Raw genomic sequence first — 27,124 nt, forward strand, 5'->3', positions numbered from 1 at the left:
CAGCCAATATTGCCAGCTAAAATCCAGCTGTAACATCACCTGGCCTTATTTAGCGTAATAATGATGTTTGGACAACTCCATCTCCTGCACCTAGGAGGCAGGGAATATGTTGCCACTCGCCATTCCATTTCCTTTATTCTGTATATGAGATTATTCTGTATATGAGAGTAGAGAGCTTAGCTATTATTTTCACTCACTCTGCTATTTCTTGTGGCTATGCAAGTCACTTGCTCTTCCTCTGGCAGTAACTCATGTAGTGTTAAAATTTACCAGAGCTCAAGCAAAGAAAGTTTTATACATACCTGGGGCTTCCTCCAGCCCCTAAGCTCGGAACGATCCGGCGCCGCTGTCCTCCGCTGTCTGCAGCTTCGGTATTGGGTCCTGTCACTTCCGCCAGTTGGGGTCAGTCTACGCAGGAGAAGTGCGCTCTCTACACATCTCTCCAGGGTCAGACTGGCCGCGACTGACAGAAGTGACAGGACCCGGTACCGGAGCTGCAGACAGCGGAGTACGGCGGCGTGGGAGCAACCCAAGCTTATGGGGCTGGAGGAAGCCCTAAGTATGTATAAAACTTTTTATCTTCTCGAGTTCTGGTTTCCTTTGAGGCCCATACCCACTACGCGATTTTGACCATGACTTTTCCTAAGACTAGCAATTTTTCTTTGAGCAACCTGTGATCATTTCTGCGATCCTGCAACGTGGGTACAGGTACAAAATTATACAAACAACGTTTGGCGTAGTGCAGTGATAACGATCGTAATCTGATCTTTAAGATCTCCGACCACTTCTCCGCAAATTACTGCGATCGTTTGAATACTCGCAGGTAGGAAAGGATAATGGATCTGGGAACCTTGTTTGTTGGGAGCCTTCGCTGTGAGCTTCCCCATCCCATTGTCAGGTGAGTATTCAGCTTTATACTGAGGGTTGTAGAAGTTGCCATGGGCTGATAGTCACCCTCTACTTTTACTGTATAACCTGGCAATCCACTTCAAAGAGGAGTCATTTGACCACCGGAGATAAAAAGGCCATAAAACTATTAATTTTATGAGTGGGAGGGTTAGAGTTATATGCACAGGTTAGCAAAGGAACTGGAGGTGGGTGGAGGGGTACAAGTGGAAAGGATGAACATTTTTAAAAAAGGAAAAGGAAAATCTTAATCTTAGATGTCGGTCATCTTACTTCTCTGGGCCAATCATTTCAGATACTGGCTACTTATGGCTTTAGTGGTTATTTTTAGTAAGGAAAATACTCAATCCTTGAGTGGCTATTTCTAATATGATGTATTTGTTTGTCTGAACCACAGATTAATCCTATATTGCATTGTGCTTGACGAAAGAAAATGTTACTTTCCTATTTGGTCCTTACAGGATTAGTTCTCCCAAAACTGCTTTTTCAAGTTCTGATGGATAGAAGACCCTTGTGATTGCACACACCTCTCAGGGGCCTCCAGCGCTGAGAGATCCTGGCATAAGTTGCCAGGTTGGCCACGGCACTTGAGGGGTTGCACTGTCCCTGTTGTCGCAGGATAAGTCTTGTCTCTAATCTCCATAGCAACAAAAAGCAATTATGTCAGGGTGATCTCACTACAGAATTTCCTAGGAAATACCAGAAACAAATGCAGAAATGGGACCAACGGATTCCCTGTACCACTGAAACATCAGTAGTTATTCCTTTTAATAAATATTTAGCTTTACTTTCGGAAATAAGTATTTTCTATAACCACTTATGCAACATTTATGTGGATGTTGCCGCCTCACTAACTCTGCACTTGGATGAATAATTTAGACTTAAAGTGGACCCAAATTAAAAATACAAGATTTCAGAAATAAAATCTATTTTCTAAATTATAATAATAAATAGCAGCCTTTTTTTCAGCTGCATGATGACAAATATAAAATATTTTAAATTTATTGGAGGAACTCCTCCCTTCCTTTCATATTGCCGGGACTGAATCCAGCAAACTGGTGGAGTATGTGGTGTCCGGCAAAGGAGGAATTGCTAAGGGCTCTTTCACATCAGAGCTTGCGTTGGAGAACGCTCAAAGCATACGTTTTGTTGTATGTGTTTTAATGCGTTTTGATATGCGTTGCACTGCAGTGAGTGTGCGTTTTTAATCCGTTTTCAATGCGTTACAGCACATATGAAAACGCAGGTAATTTTTTTTTCTTTTAGTTTTCAACTTTCTACATTGTTCCTCTGTTGCATTCTGGGACTGATTGCCTGCGTTAACGGATTAAAAACGCGCATAGTGTGCGTTTTACATCGACTAACATTGTAACGCATAAAGCTAGCGTCGGCCGAAAAACTGCGCCTGGGTGCAGTGTAACGCAACGCACAAAAAGGCTGCGTTATATGTGAAAGCTAAAATGAAAGTCTATGGACTTTCATTTCACCTTGGGTAACGCAAACTTTACCCTTTGCGTTGAAACGCAGAAAATCTGCCCTAATGTGAAAGAGCCCTAATGGCTGCCACCTGTATAACCCTAATTATGAAAAGAGAAGGGTGAAAAGCATGCACTGAAATGCTCATAGGCTTGAATGAGTGTTTATTTATCTTTGTATGTGTCAGAGTAGTGCAACTAAATATTTTGAATTAAAAGTTTGGTTTGGGTCCGCTTTAATAATTGCTACAAATTGTGGTAACTTTTTTAGAACTGTTGTGACGAGAACTATTGAAGCTATCATCTCAGAAGTCCTACAAATGCGGTTTTTCTGGCTATGATGCGGTTGAAATCACACATTTGGAATACATATATTAATTAGAAATATAAACATCAGAACTGATGATCTGCATGTCCGGATGAGTGATTTAAAAAGCATCACAGCCAAGAAAGCAAGCCCCCTATTTCTGGCAGATGTAAATTATTATTTATTGGCACCCTTTATCAAGAAAGTAGATTTGGTGAGTGACTTAAATGTCTTAAGTAGCAACAGTCTCTATGATCTAGTTTTGACTAAAAACCTCATGCAAGTTTTTTTTTGTTTTTTTTTTTTTTTACTGGGTATTTTTTTCCAAATACAGTACAATCTTGTTATAGTCAAGTCTGATCTAGTAAACCTCTGGATATAGTAAACTCAGTCCTCAGGTCCCAGCAAATGCACCTGTAGAAATATACAATGTAACACCAGTTTTGATATAGTAAACTACTTTTCCTGGTCCCTTGGAGTTTTCTATAAAGGGATTCTACTGTACACATTAGGACAAGGAGTTTTATTGGCCTTGTTTCTGTTATACAGTCTCAATAATGGGTAGCCACAGGGATAAGCCCCTAAAAGGTGTCTTTCTTTCCTCCCCCCTCCCTTTTCAATAAAAGTACAAGGTGCCCCATTCCCCAGTATAGGTAGCCAAAGTGTCCCCCATTATAGATAGCCATTATAGATGGCCTAATAGGGCATTCGTGTCAGTGGGGGTATGTAGCCTCCTATTGCCTCCTCATCCCGAACACTCAGCCATGCAGATTAGCGGCAACCCAAAGAGAGGAGAGGAATGCAAAGTAGCCATATGGCACACTTCAAGTGCAGGAAATGAGCAATGACCACCTTCAGTAGCCATACAAGTCAGTCGGGGTTGCCCTGCCAGCATGGGAGGCCCCTGCTGTGGTTGAGACTCCAATAGGCTTCTTGGTTTGCCTGAGCTAAGCTGTCCCTCTTAAGGGGAACCTAAACTGAGGCATATGGATGTTTCCTTTTAAACAATACCATTTGCTTGGCAGTCCTGCTGATCTCGTTGACTGTATTGGCTGAATCACACACCTGAAACAAGCATGCAGCTAATCCAGTCTGACTTCAGTCAGAGCACCTGTTCTGCATGCTTGTTCAGGGGCTGTGGCTAAAAGTATTAGAGACACAGGATCTGCAGGAGAGTCGGGCAGCTGGTACTTTGAAAGGAAAAATCCTTATCCATCTCAGTTTAGGTTCCCTTTAAGCAAGGTCTGCCTCCAAGTGGGCTTAGGGCCGCACCTCTTGATTTACAGATTTTATTTCCTGTTCCTGATCTTAGTGAAGTAAGCTCATTTACATTATTTACGTCTGCATAGGGTTACTGTTTTGTAAAGGCATATTAGCACGGAAGTGCTGAGGCAGGGAACACACTTGACTGTTTTCGTACACGTTTTCTACACAGAAAAACTGAGAACTCATGTTAATGGGTTAGTTCACACTTAGTTTTTTTTTTTTCTGTGCGTGAAAAACAATGACATTCTGCATCATGATTCTGCACATTTTGTCAGTTTTCTGTATCAATTACATTAGCTGCTGTGACAAAACGCACGCCTTTTTTTTCTGCATAGAAACGCACTTAGTGTGCAGAAAAATGCGCAGAAAACTGAAAGACAAGTGTGTTCCCTACCTGAAGGATTGTTAGCGTTGACTTGTGCTTTTTACCTGTTGACATTTCCAGGAGGCAGTAAGTGGCGCTTTCAGCAGGCATGGACTGAGGCTTGTTGGATACGACTTGCTAGCAGCAGCAAATTAACCATTGACTTTTGCAGTGGTCAGGTAGCAAGTCAGCACCACTAAAATGCCTGTAGGAGGATCTCAAGCCAAGAGCCAGTACCTAGCTTATAGTGTGCACTGGTCTTATGGAGCATAATGGAGTTTACATAGCCCTACCATATTGCTAGAGCTATAAAGGCAACTAAATAGTAAGATTCACTCAGGGCTAGTTCACACAGGGAGTGCGAATCGCAATCGGGATTTTGGTGCAAAATGTCATGTTTTTGGGGGCGTGGCTGGCCGGCAGAGTGGATGGCTGCATAGAGGAGAGCTCCTGATCCCAGCCTTCACATACAGCGACTTTAAGCATGCCAGGACCGGAGGAGACCGTCACAACAGCCATGGGGGAGGATATGGAGACATCGGGGACCCAGCAAGCCGACATCCAACGCCCGCAGAGGATCCCTGACATCTTTAAAAGACGGAGGCCTGGGCCGCGTGGTGAGCAAGATGGCGCCAGCAACGCCGGGACGCGTAAGTCCGCAATACCAGTACGCATGCAGAACGCATCCCATACACTTAAACAGGCATCATGCGTACAGAATTCCGCATCCAGCGACACAGATGTCTCCCACACTTCTGCCTCACAGGCCTCTGACGCAGCCGTAACTCACAGCCCATCTGCCTTGGAAGACACAGACTCAGGCACTCCCTCTCCCACCTTCCTAAGCCCTGTTAAATCCAGGCCCAGGCTTTCGGGCCCTACAGACTCACAGGCAGGATTCTCTTCACAGCTGGCTGCAGTCTCAGAGCTTAGCAGCATGCAACCATCTTCCCAGGATGATAATTTGCCTATAGACCGAGCCTTTCTACGTGACATGCAGGGGCGTAGGAATAGGCCCTGCAGCCCCTGCGCCCGCGGGGGGGCCCGGCCCCCCCCTGGGGCCCGCTTGGGGCCGTTTTGTGGGTGCTGGAGGGGTGGCAGCATGAGGGGAAAGCCTTGCCCACAGTCGGCGGGGAGAGGGGTAGTTCCCCCCTCTCCCTCACCTCGGGCTCTCCCCTCTGTGCTCCCCTCCAGCTCGTAAGTGTCTGTGGGGCTGTGGTGGGCAGCGAGCGGCGGGCAGATACATACCTGCTTCCGTGCGTTCCATCGGAGACTTCTCCCTCTAGCGGCTGACGTCACTTCCGGAAGTGACGTCAGCCGCTAGAGGGAGAAGTCTCCAATGGAACGCACGGAAGCAGGTATGTATCTGCCCGCCGCTCGCTGCCCACCACAGCCCCACAGACACTTACGAGCTGGAGGGGAGCACAGAGGGGAGAGCCCCGAGGTGAGGGAGAGGGGGGAACTACCCCTCTCCCCGCCGACTGTGGGCAAGGCTTTCCCCTCATGCTGCCACCCCTCCAGCACCCACAAAACTCCGAGCGGGCCCCGGGGGGGGGGGGGGGGGGGCATATTACGATTTTCAGGTGTCTGCTGCCCACATTACGATTTTCAGGTGTCTGCTGCCCTCATTACGATTTTCAGGTGTCTGCTGCCCACATTACGATTTTCAGGTGTCTGCTGCCCACATTACGATTTTCAGGTGTCTGCTGCCCACATTACGATTTTCAGGTGTCTGCTGCCCTCATTACGATTTTCAGGTGTCTGCTGCCCTCATTACGATTTTCAGGTGTCTGCTGCCCACATTACGATTTTCAGGTGTCTGCTGCCCACATTACGATTTTCAGGTGTCTGCTGCCCTCATTACGATTTTCAGGTGTCTGCTGCCCTCATTACGATTTTCAGGTGTCTGCTGCCCACATTACGATTTTCAGGTGTCTGCTGCCCACATTACGATTTTCAGGTGTCTGCTGCCCACATTACGATTTTCAGGTGTCTGCTGCCCACATTGCGATTTTCAGGTGTCTGCTGCCCACATTGCGATTTTCTGGTGTCTGCTGCCCACATTACGATTTTCTGGTGTATGCTGCCCACATTAGGATTTTCTGGTGACTGCTGCCCACATTGCGATTTTCTGGTGACTGCTGCCCACATTGCGATTTTCTGGTGACTGCTGCCCACATTGCGATTTTCTGGTGACTGCTGCCCACATTAGGATTTTCTGGTGTCTGCTGCCCACATTACGACATTCTGGTGACTGACTGCTGCCCACATTAGGATTTTCTGGTGACTGCTGCCCACATTACGATATTCTAGTGACTGCTGCCCACATTAGGATTTTCTGGTGACTGATGCCCACATTGCAATTTTCTGGTGACTGCTGCCCACATGGCGATTTTCTGGTGACTGCTGCCCACATTGCGATTTTCTGGCCCACATTACGATTTTCTGGTGAACACTGCCCACGTTACGATTGTCTGGTGAATGCTGTCCACGTTACGATTTTCTGGTGAACGCTGCCCACATTACGATTTTCTGTCCCACATTACGATATTCTGGTGAACGCTGCCCACATTACGATTGTCTGGTAAATGCTGCCCACGTTACAATTTTCTGGTGACTGCTGCTCACGTTACTATTTTCTGGTGACTGGTGCCCACATTACGATTTTCTGGTGAACTCTGCCCACATTATGATTTTCTAAAGGCCCACATTACGATTTTCTGGTGAACTCTGCCCACATTACGATTTTCTGGCCCACATTACGATTGTCTGGTAAAATGCTGCCCACTTTACAATTAATTTACAGTGAAACGCTGCCCCATTACGATTATTTGGCACCTATGGGGGGGGCCCCATCCAAATATTCGCAGGGGGGCCCAGTGATTTTTAGTTACGCCCCTGGTGACATGATCATGGCCCTGGAACGTTCCATGACTAACAAAATGGTGGCGATAGCTAACTCCTTGCAGCGATCGGTGGATGACCTCGGAGCTCGGGTATCTTGTAACGAGGACTGTGTTGCTAAATTGATAGACGAGCATAATAAAACAGTTTCTGAGCTGGATCGCCGTGAAGCGAACGAAGAAGCGATGCAATTGAAAATTGCAGACCTAGAAGATCGTAACCGTCGTTGCAACCTTAAATTCCGTGGTATTGAAGAGTCAGTAAATAATGCACAGCTTAAGGAATTTTTGATTGATGTGGTGAAATCAGCGGTGCCCCAATTTTCCAACATTGAATACACCATAGAACGAGCCCACAGGCTGCCTAAGCCTGCTCATCTGCCAGAAAGAGTTCCTAGAGATGCTATAGCTTGTTTTCAGTTTTATCACGTTAAGGATGCTTTTTCTTTTTTCATGAGACAACATGGAAAACTGCAGCATCAAAGTTTTTTTACCGATCTTTCGCAATTTACCTTACAAAAGCGTAGATCCTTGGCCCCACTGACAGCGTACCTCAGGGAGCAGCAGATCCAATATAAATGGGGTTTTCCTACAAAGCTTCTTCTCTCTCGAGATGGTAAATTCCACACTATTACCACATTGGAGCAAGGAATCTCTCTTCTTAACAGCATGGGCCTGCCGGTGACTCTCGATCAGCTAGAAGCACACCGCAAACAACCTTTGAATAGGCTCCCTCGCACCTGGCGCACTAATTCCTGAAGAGGCTGGGATATAGCTCCCTGCCTAGGTGTTTTCTTTTTGTTCTTTCCCGTAGTGATTTTAACTTTACGGGTATTACACCCCCCCCCCCTCTCAGTGTGGTCCTAATTAAGCCACTGAGAGTATCTGGGCCTTTTTGTTGTGGGACAGTGAGGAGGTTTGTTGCCCAGACAAAATGTTGACATTGATGTCTTTTTCTCCTATTCTTTTGGGTACTATGCACAATTTTGTTTGTTTGTGTTGTTTGCTTTTTTTTGTTTTTCTCAAGAGTCCTGAATGGTCAAAATCGTGATTCACTGATATATCTCGAAGTTTTGCTGATCAAGTCCATATTCTTATCATGCCTAGACAGTTTATTTTGATTACGCACAATGTCCAGGGGTTGAATGAACCAGTCAAACGTAGAAAAGCCTTCCAACATTATCAGAGCTTAAAGGGACTCCGAGCAGTGCAGAAACTATGGAAAGATGCACATCATTTTAAAGCTCTCTTTCTCCTCTTTCCAATGATATATAAACCGCCGTCCTACGCCTTTTAGTTTTCGCTATTTTCGCGATTGAATTTGCCGCGGCCGCGATTTCGATCGCGAAAATAGAGAAAACTAAAAGGCGTAGGGCGACGATGTAGGTGTCGTCAGAAAGAGGAGAAAGAGAGCTTTAAAATGATATCCATCAAGCCATAGTTATATTGTATTACACAGGGCGACTTTTTGTCAAAGTCAGCAGCTGCATTCAGCAGAATGGAGCTGCTGACACTGGGGAAAGTGTCGTCCTGTGTAATACAATATAACTATGGCTTGATGGATATCATTTTAAAGCTCTCTTTCTCCTCTTTCTGGCGACACCTAAATCGTTGCCCTACACCTTTTAGTTTTCTCTATTTTCGCGATCGAAATCGCGGCCGCGGCAATTTCAATCGCAAAAATAGCGAAAACTAAAAGGCGTAGGGCGGCGGTTTATATATCATTGGAAAGAGGAGAAAGAGAGCTTTAAAATGATGTGCATCTTTCCATAGTTTCTGCACTGCTCGGAGTCCCTTTAAAAGCATCAGTTTTGTTTCTACAAGAGACTCATTTTATACAGTCCAAATCACCCACCTTTCTACATAGATCGTATAGCAGGTCCTATTATGCCTCGTTCACTAAAAAATCCAGGGGAGTGGCCATAGTGTTTCATAACTCTATTTCGTTCTCACTTATAGATTCTTATGCAGACCCCGATGGTAGAATTCTGATCCTTAAGGGTATCTCGGAGGGTAAATCTGTTACGTTGGTTAATTGTTACGCACCCAATGCCTCTAAGACAGCTTTTTTGCAATTGCTGGCCCCTCAATTAGAAAGACTATCTTCTACGCATTTGATTATAGCAGGTGACTTCAATGCTGTAGCCAACCCCAGCTTAGATAGATCAGTTCAGTCCCCCTTTGCTCAGACTTTCCCGAGAAGACTCACTAGCCTTCTATCAAGACTTAAGGTTATTGACATATGGAGATCATATAATATTGGTTGCAGACAGTACACCTTCTTTTCTCATCCCCGTCAATCTTATGCCCGCTTAGATTATATTTATTTATCTCCCATAATCGCATCCAACTCCTCCACTTCAGACATTGTCACCTGTAGTTGGTCAGACCATCACATGGTTTTATCATCCTTGGTAGGCTTTGGCTTGCCCTTTAATCCTGGTAATTGGAGGCTTAATGACTCTCTCCTAGCGGAGGAATCAGATAGAATTTTAGTAAGGGGTGAGATGGAGGAATACTTTTTTTTTAATAGTGAAGATAATACTTCTCCCATTCTAAGATGGGCGGCTCATAAGCCAGTCATGAGAGGCATTTTTATTGCAAAGGCTGCTAAGGCTAAAAAACTGAGATCGCAAAAAATTCTTACACTATCGACAGAACTGGATCTATTATATAAGTGCCACTTCGGGACTACCTCTAGAGAGATTTTACATGAGATTAATTTAAAACGAACTGAACTGAATTCTATTCTTGATAATTCGCATGCTAGAGCATTGAAATTTTCTAAAGCTAGATTTTTATTGCGTGGAAGTAATCCTTCTACCCAGTTTGCTCGCAAGCTTAATCAATATTATAAGCCTCCACATATTTATAAATTGAAAAACACTAGAGGCATAGAAGAAGTGTTACCTCCCAAAGTTTTAAAAATCTTTGAGGAATACTATCAAAACCTTTTAGGGTCAGAGATAATATCTAATACTACTGAGCTTAAATCTTGGTTAGATTCCCTTCAGTTGCCCACATTGACCTCGGAACAACTACAATCCCTCAATGCTCCAATTTCCTCTACAGAAGTAATAGCAACGATAAAATCTCTTAAATCTTCCACTGCCCCCGACCCAGATGGGGTTTCTCCGCTATACTATAAAAAATTTGCTGACACATTGTCACTCCCCTTGACCTCTATGTTTAACGCTATTCTACAGGGTGAGAAACTTCCCTCAGAAATGCTCCTGGCAAACATGACCCTACTTCCTAAACCAGATGCCGACCACTCTTCCCCTGCGGGTTTTAGACCAATTTCAATCCTGAATAATGATATCAAACTCTTTGCTAAAATTTTGGCATCACGATTAGGTACCATGGTGGGTGATTTGGTTGATCCTTCCCAGACTGGTTTCATCCCTGGTAGACAAGGCTCTGATAATGTAAGATTGGCAATTAACATTCTACAAGATGCAGAGATTAAGAAATCAAAGTTTCTGATGTTGGGTCTTGATATCAGTAAAGCATTTGATTCTGTGGGTTGGCAATACTTGATCACTGCCCTGGAGAGCTTCGGCCTAACCGGTTCCATCATTACAGCAGTTCTAGCTTTGTATGATTCCCCATCTACCGTGATTCGCATCCCTGGGGCAACTTCCACTCCCATTCATCTTAAACGAGGCACCTGTAAGGGGTGTCCTCTCTCCCCATTACTGTTCGCCCTTGCGTTAGAGCCTTTGGCGGTGGCGATTAGACAACATCCCAATATCCATGGATATGGTATTGATAATATTAAGCTTTCTTTGTATGCTGACGATGCTCTCCTATTCCTGACTAGACAATTAACCTCTTTACCTAATCTTTTCCAATTATTAGAGACTTTTGCAAACTTTTCGGGGCTTAAAGTTAATTCGTCCAAATCTACAGCCCTCCCGATCAATCTATATCCACATACGATTAGATGGTTAGATTCTACTTACAGTTTTAAATGGAGTCACACTAAATTTAAATATCTGGGAATCTTTCTTACACCTTGCTTTGGAGACCTATATGGAGCCATTTTTTCACATACAACTACTCAAATTACACAACTCTTGAAGATTTGGTCTACATATAAGGTGTCATGGCTGGGCAGAAATGTTGCTTGTAAGATGATTATTCTTCCCAAATTATTATATCTGTTTCGGATGCTTCCTATAACTATAACCAAAAAATCCATATCTATTATCCAATCACAAATCAATAAATTTATTTGGGACGGTAAACCAGCTAGAGTCCGGGCACAGATTCTTTATAGACCCCCCTTGCAAGGAGGAATTGGCTTGCCGAGTCTATGGCATTATTACCTAGCCTCCAAACTTAGTCAATTGTTGGATTGGAACATAGATTCAAAGCCTCCGGCATGGTATCAGCTGGAATCTACCTCAGTTTTTCCTTTCCGCCTCAACTCACTAGCCACGATAGTTTCCAAGAAGGATTTGACAGTCCTTGCTGGCAGGAATAGGATTGTATCGTCATTGGCCAAACTTTGGATTTCTATAGCTTCTACATATAAACTTATGACTTTTCCCTCCTCCAGGATTTCTATCTTCGGTAATCCTCGGTTTGTTCCTGCTTTTAGGAACCCGCAGGTTTTCTCCTGGTTGAGGAATAAAGATCTCCACACAGCAAATAGGTTTTGGATAAGTGATGTTCCGATTACCTTTAACATGCTCAGATTTAGTAGAGATGCCCCTATGGAAGAAGCATATCGATTTTGCCAAATTAAACACTATTTCTCTTCAATCTTTTCCTCATCTCCAGTATATGACCCTACTATGTTTGAATCATTATTTTTTGGTTTTTCTCGTAGAAAAGGGTTAATCTCAATACTTTATGCTTTACTGCTAGGGCTTGATCATGATGATAAAATGTCATATATGAGAGCTTGGGAGCGGGATTTAGGTATCCAATATGATCGCACTGATTGGTCTTCTGTCTGGACTGCTGTCTCTGGGGTGATCAAATCAAACATGGTAAAAGACACGGCTTACAAGATTCTGTTTCGGTGGTATTATACACCGTCTAAATTACATAAAATCTATCCTTCGGTCCCATCAGCCTGTTTTCGGGCCTGTGGTATGGAAGGCACATTGTTGCATGTTTTTTGGGATTGCCCCATTGCACAGCAGTTCTGGAACACATGGAAATCTATGGCTAAAGAGGTGTTTGGCTTTCCGATGTCCTTAACCGCTCCCCAGGCCCTATTGTATACACAGAATGATGATGTCCCAGGTAAATTTAGGCCATTATACAGATACACGTTATTGGCTGCTCAATGGTCCATTGCTTATAAATGGAAATCCACTGACCTTGATTTAGCATTGGTTACCCAACGTCTAGACCTTATGATGTTGATGGATCGAGTGTACTATCATAGTACTGAGAACATGACCAGATTTGATCTTATTTGGGAACTTTGGAGGGCTCATAGACATCTTTAGTCAACCCTGGACATGTGCGTATACTGCATTTAACTAGTCACACAGGTAACTTAAACTTCAGGACTCCTGTTTCTAATAGATGTATAAATTGAGGTTTTTGTTCTGTTTCTTTTTTTTTTTTATGTGCGGTGCTGGAGAGCAACTTAACTATGTTTAGAGACATTCGAGAAGGACCGATCCCTAGGATCTCTGCTGGAGGTACCCGGTGCCCCATTTCCCAGGTTGAATAGTCCGATTTTATGGGCCAAGCTCCCCGGCCGCATCCTTATTTTTTCGTTTTGTGTTTGTTTTTTTGCTTTTATTTTTAGGTTATGTTAATCAGACTCTCCTTACAAATCACTTGTATAATTGATGTGCTATTTGACTGGCATCGAATGTTGTTAAATTTGACAATCTGTTCAATAAAGCCTTTAATACAAAAAAATGTCATGTTTTTACAACGATTTGCGGTTCCCATTCAATAGAATGAGAATCCCCACGCTATCACCCACAAAATGCTGCATGCCGTGAGTTTGCGATTTATAGAAATTGCAAACGCAGCATTGAGAATGATACCACAGGGGTACATTAGTCACAAAGCAATAAGCAGAGCTCTGAAATCCTCCCGAGTTTGAATCAACCCTTACAGTAGGAACTAGCCTAAGGATAGGATGAAATCGCATAAGGTAAATACCCACCAGCAGGTCATGGCCAGATGGATCAGGGACCTCAGCCGACGAACACGGTCTATCGTTTCCACCACCAGAAAGATGGATCATGTAGATCGTTTCCACAATCGCGGCAAAGCCTACGCAAGTCAGTGAGGATCATTACGACTTAATCAGACATGTCGGTTGTTCAAAAACGAACCATCGCCAAGGGTGGCTGGAATCATTAACCTCCCTAGCGGTATGGACAGAAATGTCCGTTCAAAAAAAACATGCTGTGAACAGTATAAACATGCATACACATCAATACTCTCCTGCACTGTATACTAGACCCTTGCTTGACACATTTTGGCAAGTTACAGGGAAAAAAAAGTTTTAAAAATAAATTTTATCACTGTTTGCACAGAAATCCTGGGGAAATTGAACGCTGGGAAGGTTAAACACAGTTTAAAGAATTTTTGTTAGACGCTGTTGCGCGATATTGTGAAAAAAAAAATTGTTGCGCAAAGTCGCCCTTGCAAATCATTTAGGTGGTGGGCCTTTTGCCAATTTGTCTATCCTTTTAAGAGCAATAAAAGCAATTACTCAATAAGGGTTAAAATGTACAAATAGATGGCACTCTGCCTGCAGCAATAGAAGCAATGTAGTTACAGCTGCATAGAAAATCCAGGCTGCAGCATGCAGAGTTGACAAGACAGGCAGATAAGACGCTAGAACTGAATTGATTTTGAAGCTGTTAGCACATTTTTGTATATTTTATTTTACTTTATTGTAGCTTTTCATAGACTCTTTTTTTAGACAAATTCACGCTTATAGTAAAACTTCATTTTCAAGGGCATACTGGCTTTGTACAGCTTTCCCAGCTGAGCAGCATTTCTCTTTTTAGCTGCTTGTTGGGAAAACAATCCTTTATATTGAGCAATTGTTTGTTTTTGAATTTTGTTTTCTATTTATTTCTGATCTTTATTCTTCACATACTAATCATGCTTCTGCTTTTTGCCCGTCAGCGTGAGGAAGAGGAAAGGAAGCAGGAAGAGAGGCAGAAAGCTCTGGAGGAGAGGCTTCGCTTTGAGCAAGAGCGTATGGAGCAGGAGCGAAAAGAGCAGGAAGAGCGTGAGAAACGTTACCAGGAAAGGGAGCAGCAGATAGAGGAGCACAGGTAATCCATTACTGCAGAACCTGAAGAGAAGTACTGTGTGTAGATTCAGCTATAGATCATTCAGCATGTCTGTCATTTCTTTCTATCTTCCTCCATATCATTCACCCCCTCCTTTGTAATTCACCCTCCCCTTTAACCCCATCTGTTATGTCTCCGCCCTCCCCATACATTTTAACTGCGTAGAGTGCTATTTTTGCAATTCACAACTAAATCATGGTGTAAGGTGTTGCAATGATGTTTGTTTAGTGTGAAGTTAATTATCCAATTTAAAGGAGCGTATACACCTTTGATGAATGTCGCACGTTAGGGATCAGGACCTGATCCCCTTGGATGACCTTGCTGGGTCTGGCTGCACACAAACGTGTCAGCTGTGTAGCTAATGATGCAATGTGTTGCTATGCGGCGGACGACGGAAGGATGATGAGCAGCGCATGCTTGACGTCACATGGTGGGTGGGGGAGTGGCACAAACAATGGGATTGTGGGGATTTGGTGTTACTGGAGTTGAGTAGATCCACCCAGCAAATCGATTGCAGGTTGGGGGTCGCAGATGCCGTACACTCGCCTGAATGTTAGCTGAGGTGGTCGATGCCTCAGCTGACTTGGGTATGTGCATGAGGCTTGACTCTGACCTCTATTCAACGATTGAATCCCAATTGTGTGTGGAGAAATATTTTGAATGTCACAAAAGGACGTGTCCTGCTACTATGACTTGGATAAATGAGAATCTTCCCAGACATGTATAACTCCCATCTCACCCATACGGATACCGTCTTTTCAAACCTCAGGTCCCCTATCAGGGCCGGGAAGACTGACTGTTCTCCACAATATCTTAACTGTTTCTGGCACTGCGCTGTTCTAGATAGAATTCTCTGATGGGGTTCCTGTGATCTTTTGGAGCTACTCCAGTTCAGGAGTCAACACTTGAGTGCTCCTACTTGGGCCTTCACATTCCACATCCTCTCTAGTTCTTCTTTGAGGCCCTGATGCTCATCCAGCTTCTCAAACCCCTCCTTTCCTGATGTTGCTATAACTTGGTGCTGCTACAGTTGTTACATTTTTTTTTCCCTTATTTATTGTTTACACACAATTGTATAGCAGTGTCCATTTTTGTGTCTGTTTCTTAATTATTATTATTTTTTAACTTACCCTATGCAATGCTGCCCATAATTATTCATACACCTGGCAAATTTTGACTTCGTTTCTTTTATTTAACCAGCAAGTATTTTTTTGATGGGAAATGACAGGTGTCTCCCAAAAGATAAGACAATGTACAAGAGGTATTATTGTAGAAAAGAAACATTTCTCAGCTTTTATTTACATTTGAGCAAAAAGTGTCCAGTCCAAAATTATTCATACCCTTCTCAATTATCAATAAAAAAGCCTTTATTGGTTATTACAGCAATCAAACGCTTCCTATAATTGCAGACCAGCTTTTTGCATTTCTCCACAGGTATTTTTGCCCATTCATCTTTAGCAATGAACTCCATATCTTTCAGGTTGGCGGGTCTTCTTGCCATCACCCTGATCTTTAGCTCCTTCCACATATTCTCAATTGGGTTCAAGTCAGGACTCTGACTGAGCCACTCCAAAACGTTAATGTTGTCTGCTAACCATTTCTTCACCAGTTTTACTGTGTGTTTTGGGTCATTGTCATGCTGAAATGTCCACTGGTGCCCAAGGCCAAGTTTCTCTGCAGAATGCCTGATGTTGTCGTTGAGAATCCTTTATGTATTGCTCTTTTTTTTAATGGTGCCGTTTACTGTGATTAGGTTCCCTGGTCCATTGGCTGAAGAAACACTCCCAAAACATTAGGCTCCCACCACCATGTTTAACAGTGAGGATGGTGTTCTTTGGGTTGAAGGGTTCTCCTTTTTTGATGCCAAATGAAGGAAGCATCATTGTGACCAAACAATTCAATTTTTTTCATCTGACCATAACACAGAAGACCAGAAGTCGTTTTCTTTGTCCAGATGACTGCATCCATGGAACCCAGCAGTGTGCAGTGTCCATTGGATTGTATGCCTTGAGATATTGCCACCAGCAGAGCCCAGATTCACCAGGATGGCTTGGTGGTGACCCTTGGATTCTTTTTCACCGCTCTCACTATTCTCCTGGCCAGCACAGGTTTCACTTTTGGCTTTCGACCACGTCCTTGGAGATTTTCCACAGTTCAGGACATCTTGTATTTTTTAATAATAATTTGTACTGTAGCCACTAGAACTTGAAAACATTTAGAAATGACCTTGTAGCCCTTTCCTGACTTGTGAGCAGCCACACTGCACAGCCGCAGTGCCTCACTGAGCTCTTTTGTCTTAGCCATGACTGTCCACAAACCAACTGCAGAGAGCTGCTGTTTTTCACTTGTTGAGTTGATTAAAACAGCTGTCTCCAATTAGGGTAATTGGGATGGTCTTGGACTATTTGCAATGGTATAGAACTTTGGATTTTCCCACAGACTGTGACAGTTTGTGAAGGGTATGAATCATTTTGGACTGGACACTTTTTGCTCAAATGTAAATAAAAGCTGAGTAAGGTTTTTCTTTTTTTCCCCACAATAATGCCTCTTGTACATCGTCTTATTATCTTTTAGGAGACGCCTATGTCACTTCCCGTCAAAAAATGACTTGCTGGTTGGATAAAAGCAACTTAATGAAAACCAGAGATGAAGCACCCTCATGTATTTTATCATATATATCAATGGTAACATTACAGTAAACGCCTACTCTGCTCTTTGTTTCATTCTTCACTGCTCATTCTGCCTGTTATCAGCTCTGATAAGCATTTGGACTGAGCATTCAGTCTAGCTTTGCCCTGGAATGATTATAGCGGAGTCATTTTTCTGTGATGTCTTTTCAAGCCCAAGTCTGCCCCCTTGTGGCACTGCTTTCCTGCTATGTATCCTCATAGCAGGAAAGCAGAGCCAAGAGGGGGCAGACTTGGGCTTGAAAAGACACACAGAAGACTGACTCAGCTATAATCATTCGGGGTAAATCTAGACTGAATGCTCAGTCGGGGATTTTTATCAGAGCTGGTAACGGGCAGACTGAGCAGTGAAGAATGAAACAAAGAGCAGAGTAGGTGTTTACTGTCATGTTACCATTGATCTATATGGTAAAATACATGAGGGTGCTTCTTCTCTGGTTCGCTTTAGGCTGCTTTCACATCAGGACGTTAAAGTCGCACGTTACAGGAGCCCGTAATGCAGAACAACTCACAGCAATGAAAAATCAATAGGCTGTTCACAGTGCACACGTTGCGTTGGAGTATAAGGCTGCACGTTAAATGAAAGTGCAGCATGCTGTGCGTTATACTCGTATTTAGCTGCGTTAGAATGTTTGCACATGCTCAGTAATGTTTTTGTTTTAAATTTTACGCATGAGCCGTTTTCGTTCTATCAGTATGGAACGAAAACAGCGCACCGAGAGACTCATAATGCGGCTCTATAGAACGTCCAACTTCAACACCACCATGCGTTGCGTTAGGGGCACGTTGTGCCACCTTAACGTCGCATAAGGGCTTTTCAAATCACATGCGCTTTTTAATCGCAAGGTCTTTTGAAAAATAATGAAAATCGTGAAGACCTGTACACACTGGTGCGATGCGCTTTTCCTATTCTCATGAAGGCTTGCGATTTTAAAATCGCATGCGATTTTAAAAGCGCAGCAGTGTGTACAGGCCCTAAAACGCAACGTCCAGATGTGAAAGCAGCCTTAAAGTTAAAATTTGCCAGGGGTATGAATAATTATGGGCAGCACTGTACATAACGGTTCTGTGCATAAAGTGCAAAGTTATGCATGCGATGTGTCTTCTTCACTGAGATCACATGTAGCTGGAACACCACTATGGAAAACAATGTCCATGAAAAAGAAACAAAAAACCACAGCATGCATGGAGCCTTCAAACCAGAGCATCAGCAGTACACCCAGAAGTGAAGTTTTCTTGGGAAATGTACTTTTATCCCTAACATGCAAATCTTTCCTAACAAAGCACTGCCATTTCAGAAGCTGTGTATGTGATTGGTCTGGGTAAAACTGTGACATACTTTAATAAGTGATGAGTTTCCAGCCTATCTTTCATACGCAGAAAGAAGCTGATGACTGTTGTTTGTTCTGTGACTTTGCTAAGGACATGCAGTAGTATCCTGTTTGCTTTCTTACAGAAAAAAGCTGCAGGATGAGGAGGCAGAAGAGGCAAAGAAACGGCTACAAAGCAACTCCATATTTGTGAGTCAGTCTTTTGAGTGTATCGTAGCTTTCGTTCTCCGTAACTGGCCAGCAGTGCTTTATTATTGTTAATAGAACTGTCTGTTTATACCCTGCCAGGTGGACCAGAGAGACGACGACGAGGCCGCGGAGCAGAAGAGGACAGAAAGTGAAGTAGAGGTAGAATATCACTGGTTTATCCAATGTGGCAATGCAGAGAGAAGTAAGGGCATGCAAGTGCATACGTATGATTCAGCCCCCAGGGCATTTGGGGTGCAGGGTAAAGCCAATAAACTGCTCACCCTGCTCCTGCAAATGTCCCGGCGGCACTAATTACTATTCCCCCTCCAGGTCGCCATGGATAGTGGGGAAAGATATAATTTGGCTTCCAGCTATTGCTGGCACCCAAATTGCTCACTAGGCGCCACTATAGCCAAATCTCATGTATGGTTTTTACAGCACTTGCATGCAAGTTGGGTGAGAGACAATTGTTGCTATAGGTAACTGCTGTAAACTGCAAGATCTTTGCAGAAATGTGGGTGGTGCTCTTGCCTACCTACGTGAAGAGTCTCAGAAATAGATCTATATAAAGGGCGCTGAGGACAAAAGGGAGCCATGTGAAGGTGCAACAAGTGTTTTTCAGCTTCAGAAGCTATATTTAACCCTATTCTCCTACTGAACCCACCTTCTATCAATGCCTAACCTTAACCACCTACCCCCATGGCTTTCCTTAACCACCTACCCCCATGCAGTGCCAGTTCTAGACCTTCTGCAGCATGAGGCAAACTTGTGAGGAAGCGTCCTCTCCCTTGCACCCCCTCCCCAATTTAAAATGACACAGCACCCACAATTTTTCACCCTCCGTATATAGGTAGGTAGCCAGACAGGTATAAGTGCCCCCAGTATAAGTAGCCAATACTGTTGACCCCTGTATAGGTATCTAGTATAGTTTCTCCCAGTATAGGTAGTATAGTTGTATAAGTAGCCAGTATAGTTGCCCCCAGTATAGGTAGTATAGTTGCCCCAGTATAGGTAGTTTGGAAGGAGGGGCAGTGGGCACAGCGAGGGGGAGGAGGGACAGAACCCAACACCCCCTCCCCTTACCTGGGTGCCCTCCTTCCATACTCCCCTCTCCAGATATTAGATCGGGGGCAGGCGCAGCAGGAGGGGTATGACTCACCACTTCCCCGTTTAAGACGTTGGCATGCTGGTTTCCATAGGTCTTCTCCGCCTTTATTGCGCTCACTGTGCTTCTGCTAATCAGGAAGCATAGTGAGCGGCATTGAAGGCAGAGAAGACCTGTGGAAAGCAGGGCTCCGATGTCTCGAACACAGAAGTGGTAAGTCGATGTGCCTGCTGCCGATCCAATAGGTGGGAGCGCAGAAGGAGGGGACTGGGGGGGTCTGCCCCCCCCCCCCCCCCCCGCTGCTGTGCCCACTGCTTCTCCTTCCTGCGCTGCTAGCCCCTCCTTTGCATGGCAGTGTGGCCCCCTTCATGTTGAGTTCTAGGCCAATTTGGGGGGGGGGGGGGGAAGCACCTGACTCTCAAATCATGGGTTAACAGAAAGCGACTTTAAAACCGATAAAAAAAAAAAAAAAGCTACGGGATGTATTAAGTAAAAGTATCCCTCTACAGTAGAATCTTGTTGTAGAAAACGGATCTAGTAAACCTCTGAATAAAGTAAACTGTCCTCGGGTCCCAGCAACTGCGTCTGTATAAATATACTGTGTATGACCAATTCTGATTTAGTAAACTTCTTTTATAGTACAAGGTTTTCTCATACTGCGCAGAGCGCGAACGAGGACGCGCGTGGCCCAGTCCGTTCAAGTAGCCTTTAAGGGTTCTAAATGGTTACTCTGGGCAGGGGCTTCAATTTACTTTTCTCAAGTCCTTACATTTTTACATTAGCCTTACTAACTCTAGTTCCTCAAGAGAGATAAAGTTGGCCTATTCCTCAATATGATGATATGAAGCGATCAATCTATTTGGGCAGTATTAATCTTTAATATAACACTTTTAACCATTTTAATATAGAAGCCATTTGCATGGATATCCTCTTGTTTTTTTTAAGTTGTATCCTTTAAGTCTCACCTGAATTTGTGTGTGTATATAGACTGGCATCTAACTCGTCTTGAGTAGTATGTGGTCCTGTAAGAACTATGAGCTATACTTTACAGAACTGGTAATGGTTTTGTAGCCATGTCACTACTGCACTACAGTTCTTTACCATGTCTTTGTAACAGGAGGCTGCTGCCATCATTGCGCAGCGTACAGAGAACCCACGTGAATTCTTCAAACAGCAAGAAAAAGCCTCCACAGATCTTAATGTGTCCTTGTTAACTCCTCGAACAGGTATGTGCTCTTATGATGGCTTATATTAATGAGTCTGCTATGGAGGAAACCAGGCCTATGCATACAATTGTTTGCTGAGGGTTAAATATTTTCAGTTGCAGTGCATCAGTGCATCCTCTAGGGTGAGCAGAGTGAATGCAATGACAGTGACAGCCTGGTCATGAGGTTTAAATCAGTCATCCAGCATGCTCAAAGCTAATTGCCAGATATAAAAGCCATCGGGTATCTTCCAGTGCGGTCTAATTCAGGTAAGGCTCTATTAGATGGGATAGGCCTACATTTAGTTTAGATTATTCTCCTCCTAAACTGAGTGTATATAGCCCCCTGCAATCTTTATAGACAAGGCAGGACAAGATACAGAACACTTATATCACGCTTTTCTCCTGGTGGACTTAAAGTGCCAGAGCTGCAGCTACTTAGGGTGTGCTCCACAGGCGACCAGGATCATTAGGGAGCCTTGCCCAAAGACGCCTTACTGATTTACCTACTGGGTTGAGCCGGGATTCCAACCCTGGTCAAGGGGGTAAATCAAAGGCCGCAGCCTTACCAATATGCTATCCAGCTGATCCATTATACCTTTACCATGTATTTAAAGTGTGGATGTTTTGTTTAAATATTGGCTGCTGACTGAATTCAATATGTAAATAATGCTTTTCTGCACAATTTAAAAATCGTGGGGTTGGGCTTTTTTAAGAAACTCTGAATGTTTTTCCAATATACCTACCGGTAGTTGCTTATTTCTTAAGACCACCAAACAGAAACTGTATGCTTTCCTGGTTAAAAAAAAATAGAGGATTTGAAACCACTGCAGTAAAGTAACATTAATAGGTTTCACAAACTATTTTGATTCATAGTTGATCCTTTGTTTTTCTTAAAGTACACCTGAATCTGGAAAGAAAAGTTGGGTCATGGCCATAGAGGACTATGCTAAAGGAAATTCTCATCCACAAAACCTTTTTACTGCGCATGTGCAGTTCAGAGCCACTCAACGGGCTGGGGGAAACTTCCAGGAAGCTGGGGACAGAGGAGCAGCGGGGTACAGGTGGGACCCTAAAGACAAGGAGTAGTATCGGGCTTATCAGCATAAGTTAATCTAGCACCCAGGGGTGCTTTAAAGAGACTCTGTAACATCAAAAACCTCCCCTGGGGGGTACTCACCTCGGGTGGGGGAAGCCTCCGGATCCTAATGAGGCTTCCCACGCCGTCCTCTGTCCCTATATTGACGTCACCGCTGCACGGAGGGCTGCAGCGAGACCCCTGAGGGACGGAGGACGGCGTGGGAAGCCTCATTAGGATCCGGAGGCTTCCCCCACCCGAGGTGAGTACCCCCAGGGGACGTTTTGATGTTACAGTTCCTCTTTAACAATGAAGCACACTTTTCCTGTGCTGGAAGTCCATGCCCAATGTCCAAACTGCTGGGCACTGGCACAGCTTTTAGTCCAATAACTGTAGGTAAGGTGGGTAAATTAGTAGGGAGGATCTTAGAGAATGAGTAATTTCTGTTTCTCTGTAGGCCTTGCCTCCTCATTGATGGGCTCTCCTATCGAGTGAGGAGCACTGCTGTTAATAGCATAAATGTGCTTACCATATACACTTATTGAAAATACTTCTTGCAGTGTTCATGACATCACCCCTAATTTAAAGAACCTTATTTGCTGTTCCCACCTGGTACACCTGCAGGTACCGCTGGAGAACATGGGTTTTGTTTATATATTGTTTATATATTGCATCTCCACACCCACCAGCCTATAGGTGGCACTGCACAGCATATATTATACAGCCTTTCCATTATTTTAAATAGAGGGGCCATCTGTCTCCTGCACTGGGTTTGGAGTGAGAAGTGACATATGCAAATGGTGAACTAGAGCTTGGAGGACACCTGAAATGTGAGGATAATGGAGGCTGCCATATTTATTTCCTTGTAAACAATACCAGTTTCCTGCCAGCCCTGCTGATCTTTCATGCACCAGTAGTGTTTAAATCACCCTCCTGAAACAAGCATGTGGCAAATGTAAGTCAAGCATCTGGTCTGCATGCTTGTTCAGAGTCTATGACTAAAAGTATTAGAGGAGCAGCAGTATAGCTGGGGAATTTACATTGTGTAAAGAGAAATAAATATGGCAGCCTCCATATCACTCTCACTTCAGGTGTCCTTTAAACACACCGATGTAGTGAACATGCAGGGTTTTGGGTGTTTCAACTAGACATTCAACAATGGTATGATTTGGCTCTTGTCATGTGAGAACAATAGATACAATGTACTCTTATGTCTGAACATTTCACAGCTGTGAACTGATCTTCACTGCTTCAGAAAAACGTAAGTATTGTGATGCACAGGTGAAATAATAGGTTAACAAAACTAATCTGTTTGAAGGAGGAAAAAATAGGTCTACTTTGATCAGTGTGTGTTTATATCAAAATTAGAATGTAACAGTTGGTATTGGAGGGAGAGCTGCCAAGGAGGACGGTAGAGAAAATGTGGCCTGTTTTACAGACCTCTGTCTTGAGTACCACCGAGACATGGCTTGCACGTTCTCCTGTACCACACATCTGTTTATTGTTAATGACTAAGGCGTGAACAGTAAACTAAACGTTTTACACCCCTTCCTTGTAGCCACTAAGTTCACAATTTGCCTGAGTTCCATGCATGGGCTTTGTGTCTCTGTGAAAATATACATTTCTGTAAGAGGAGTGGTCTAAAAGTGCCCATTAACTGTACAATATTAAGTGAACAGTCTTATTGTTGGTTAGATTATTCAGATCATATTGCATGAAAACACAGATCATGGCCCTGATCTTGAACGATCGTATTACTGATTTTCATTCTGCTTGGCGGATTTTTTTAATAGATAAGATAACTGGAGATTCAAGCGCAAGTTGGATTCCTTAAGGTAGCCATACACTGGTCGATTTGCCATCAGATTCGACCAACAGATAGATCCCTCTCTGATCGAATCTGATGGGATCGTATGGCTGCCTTTACTGCAAACAGATTGTGAACCGATTTCAACATGAAACCGCTGCCGCTCCCCCCGCCCGCATACATTACCTGCTCCGCCGGCGCGACCCCAGTCCCCAGGTCACCGCTGCTCCGTCTCTGCTCTGGTCTCTGCCCCGGCATGCTTTACTTCTTCCTGCCCGGCAGGAAGTTTAAACAGTAGAGCGCCCTCTACTGTTTAAACTTCCTGCCGGGCAGGAGGAACTGAAGCATGCCGGAGACCAGCGCGGACACGGAGCAGCGGTGACCGGGGGTAGACGCGCCGGCGGAGCAGGTAATGTATTGCCGCTCTATTGCGTCGGTCGTCGGGCACTCGAACGCCGCTAGCGACGTGCTCCCTACCCGCGGGCGATCGACGGTAATTTTCCGCACGGAGCGATCGACGGGATCGGACGAAATGGATCGAAATTCGGCGTGTAGCGCGAACGATTGGCAGCAGATTTGATCTCAGTGATCGAATCTGCTGTCGAAACGGCGGCAAATCGGGCCAGTGTATGGCCAGCTTTAGTGATGTGAATCAGTTAAATATGATATTTTCTTTCAGTGATCTTATTATTTATTGTATTTATAAAGCGCCAACATATTACGCAGCGCTGCAACAACTCTTAACAATATGATCGTTTGCTAAAGTTTTACGGTGAATGGGTACCTTCAGAAGTTTATTTACCTCTAGTAAAGGCTGCTTACTTCCAAAATGTTCTAAATGCCTGTTGATGTTTTGATTTTCATGCTGCTGCCTTGTATTTATTGCAGTGCCACCCCTATTAGAATTCCCTATTTTGCAGTGAAATGCTCTGGCCAAATGGTTGCATCACCCTCTTTATACAATCTTCATACTTTACAGAAACTGGAAATTAACCTCCCTAACGTTCAATTCCTGCATGATTTCTGTGCAAAAAGTGGTTCAATTAATTTTCGTGACATGTTTGCTTGCAACTCACTAAAATCCGTCAAGCAAGGGTCTAGTATCCATTTTGAGTATAATAAAAGTTTCAAATACAAAATCATGTCAAAAAGTTAAATTAAAATTTCTAAAATAAACTTTGTAATCACAAATAGAAAAATCCTCCTCAAATATGGATGAAGAAATAATGCTACAGATGCAGAAATAAATACTGTCCAGTGTTTACCTAAAACATCTCCCTTGTGAGGTACAGCAACTAAGGGCGCACACACACACACACGCACATCATTTACCGCTGTTTATGCAAAAGCAGCATTTTGATCTTTATTTTTTCCACTGTCTGGAAGCAGTAGGGTCTGTTTGTTCTGGGGTCCATTAGTGCCGCACTCATTTGTCCCCCTGCGGGAGTCAACAAATGCTTTTCTGCATGCTTGCAGAAAAGCATTTGGACGAGACACTGGGCAGGTGATTGAGACTTCCTCCTGAACCAGCCCTAAAGGTCCATACACATGCTGGTGTGAACTCTGAGTGGTACACCATAACGACTGCCATGGTGGGGGTGGGCATTATGGCCAGACCAGCGTGACTACATCTGGCGCACAACGTTTGCATGTAGATGCGGCGTGTTAGATTTTTAGCAATGCCCGCTGCTCACACCAGAAACTTCTCCGTTACGCACGCTCATCGTTTCTCTGCTCCACCCTGCATAACAAGACGCGTTGTGTGCAAAGGCTGATGACACTTCTGTACAGTGTTGTTAGTGCACGGTCGCCTTTGTCTGATGACGTCTCTGTTGCGATGCACGGGGGGCGAAGGGATGACAAACGCATCTGACGGAGCAGCTTCCAGCGGGAGGAGAGGTGTCAAGAACAATGCCGTTGGGTCATGCTTGAGGTGCGTACACACATGCGACTATAGTCGTTTGTAACGATCGTTCCCCGATCTTTACCAACGACGATCGTTACAAAAAACGAACCACCGACTATTAAGGCAAACGACGAACGAGCCAAATCGCTACAAAAGAAAGTTCTGTCTCGGCGGATTTTAACCAACGACGATCGTTTGCAAAAGTAGTACATCGTTGCAAACGGTCGTTCGTACTAGGCTTGACATGCGCATTTCACTATTTCTCTGTGATACTTCTCATTTTTATGCGCAGGCGCAATAGTTGCTTTACGTGATGTAACGTTCGTTCTAACGATCAGATCGTTACACACCTTTTAAAACTATCTTTACTTAGGTCGTTCTTTCATCAATTAAAAGTTCATTCGTCGTTCTCAACGAACGATCGTTGTTGCATGTGTGTACGTAGCATTGGGCATAGCTAAAGGTCTGACATACCAGATCTTTAGGGATCATCATTGGGCCGCTGCACACACACTGATCTGCTGCACAACTCTTAGCCATGGTGGTTGTTATAGTCCATCCCGGCCGAGTTCAGACCAGTGTGGCAATAAGTGTCATTCTCTGTACAATACACAATATGGTATTAGAATCCAGAACTGAATTTTCTGCAATGCTGCAATATCTGCCTACTGCCAGTAGGTGGTGCACATACACCATTATAACTCTTTCCAGGCCAGTTTTTAGTGTTGACGAAGCTAACTCGTCCATATCGTTTGTAGAAAGTTTTTTTTAACGAGTCCGCCTCGTCCTTACCACCAGGGAGGCTATGATCATCCGCAACCTAGATGGATTTTGCCTGACCGGGATCAGGATGCAATCCCTCAGGCTTCATCACTGGGCCAAGGCTGTACAGATGCATAGGTAGCCTGCAGGCTAACAACGTGTTCTATTACAAAGCGGGCATTTAATCAAGCATGTGCACAGGCCTTAAGTCTGAGGACGATCATAAAATACAGTGCTGCAAATTGGCCTGCAGTGAATCTTCTGAAGGTCCATACCCCTGTGAATTTTTTTTTTTTTTTTTTTGTACAATTTTATCCGATGAACATTTGTTTTGTGTAACATGATTTTAATGAAAATTCATTAAATCATGTTTAAAGACTGCCAACGATTCACGACAATCATTTGGTTTGCACGACTGAGCACATAGCGATTGTGGACTTTTGTGAAAATTTAAACAATAGTTTTAACAATCGTTCGTTCTGTCAATTGTGATAATGAAAGATGGATTGGGGAACTATTGTTTGTTGGCAGAGTCCCCCGAT

The 27,124-nt window shown here is 43.9% G+C and overlaps 1 protein-coding gene across 4 annotated transcripts in view; it reads left to right on the forward strand.

The window, feature by feature from the left end:
• DBN1 (drebrin 1) overlaps window positions 1–27,124 on the forward strand; it is a 172,180-nt gene that overhangs the window by 121,103 nt on the left and 23,953 nt on the right. For 3 of the 4 annotated variants that reach the window (XM_068277090.1, XM_068277093.1, XM_068277092.1), the window contains exons 7-10: window positions 14,344–14,495; window positions 18,657–18,720; window positions 18,796–18,879; window positions 20,943–21,051. In XM_068277090.1, the coding sequence (XP_068133191.1) occupies window positions 14,344–14,495; window positions 18,657–18,720; window positions 18,796–18,879; window positions 20,943–21,051 (409 nt within the window). The remainder of the gene's footprint in view (window positions 1–14,343; window positions 14,496–18,656; window positions 18,721–18,795; window positions 18,880–20,942; window positions 21,052–27,124) is intronic. The other variant, XM_068277091.1, reaches the window with a different exon arrangement.

The sequence above is a fragment of the Hyperolius riggenbachi genome, chromosome 3 (assembly GCF_040937935.1).
Source record: "Hyperolius riggenbachi isolate aHypRig1 chromosome 3, aHypRig1.pri, whole genome shotgun sequence".
Classification (NCBI taxonomy): Eukaryota; Metazoa; Chordata; class Amphibia; order Anura; family Hyperoliidae; genus Hyperolius; species Hyperolius riggenbachi.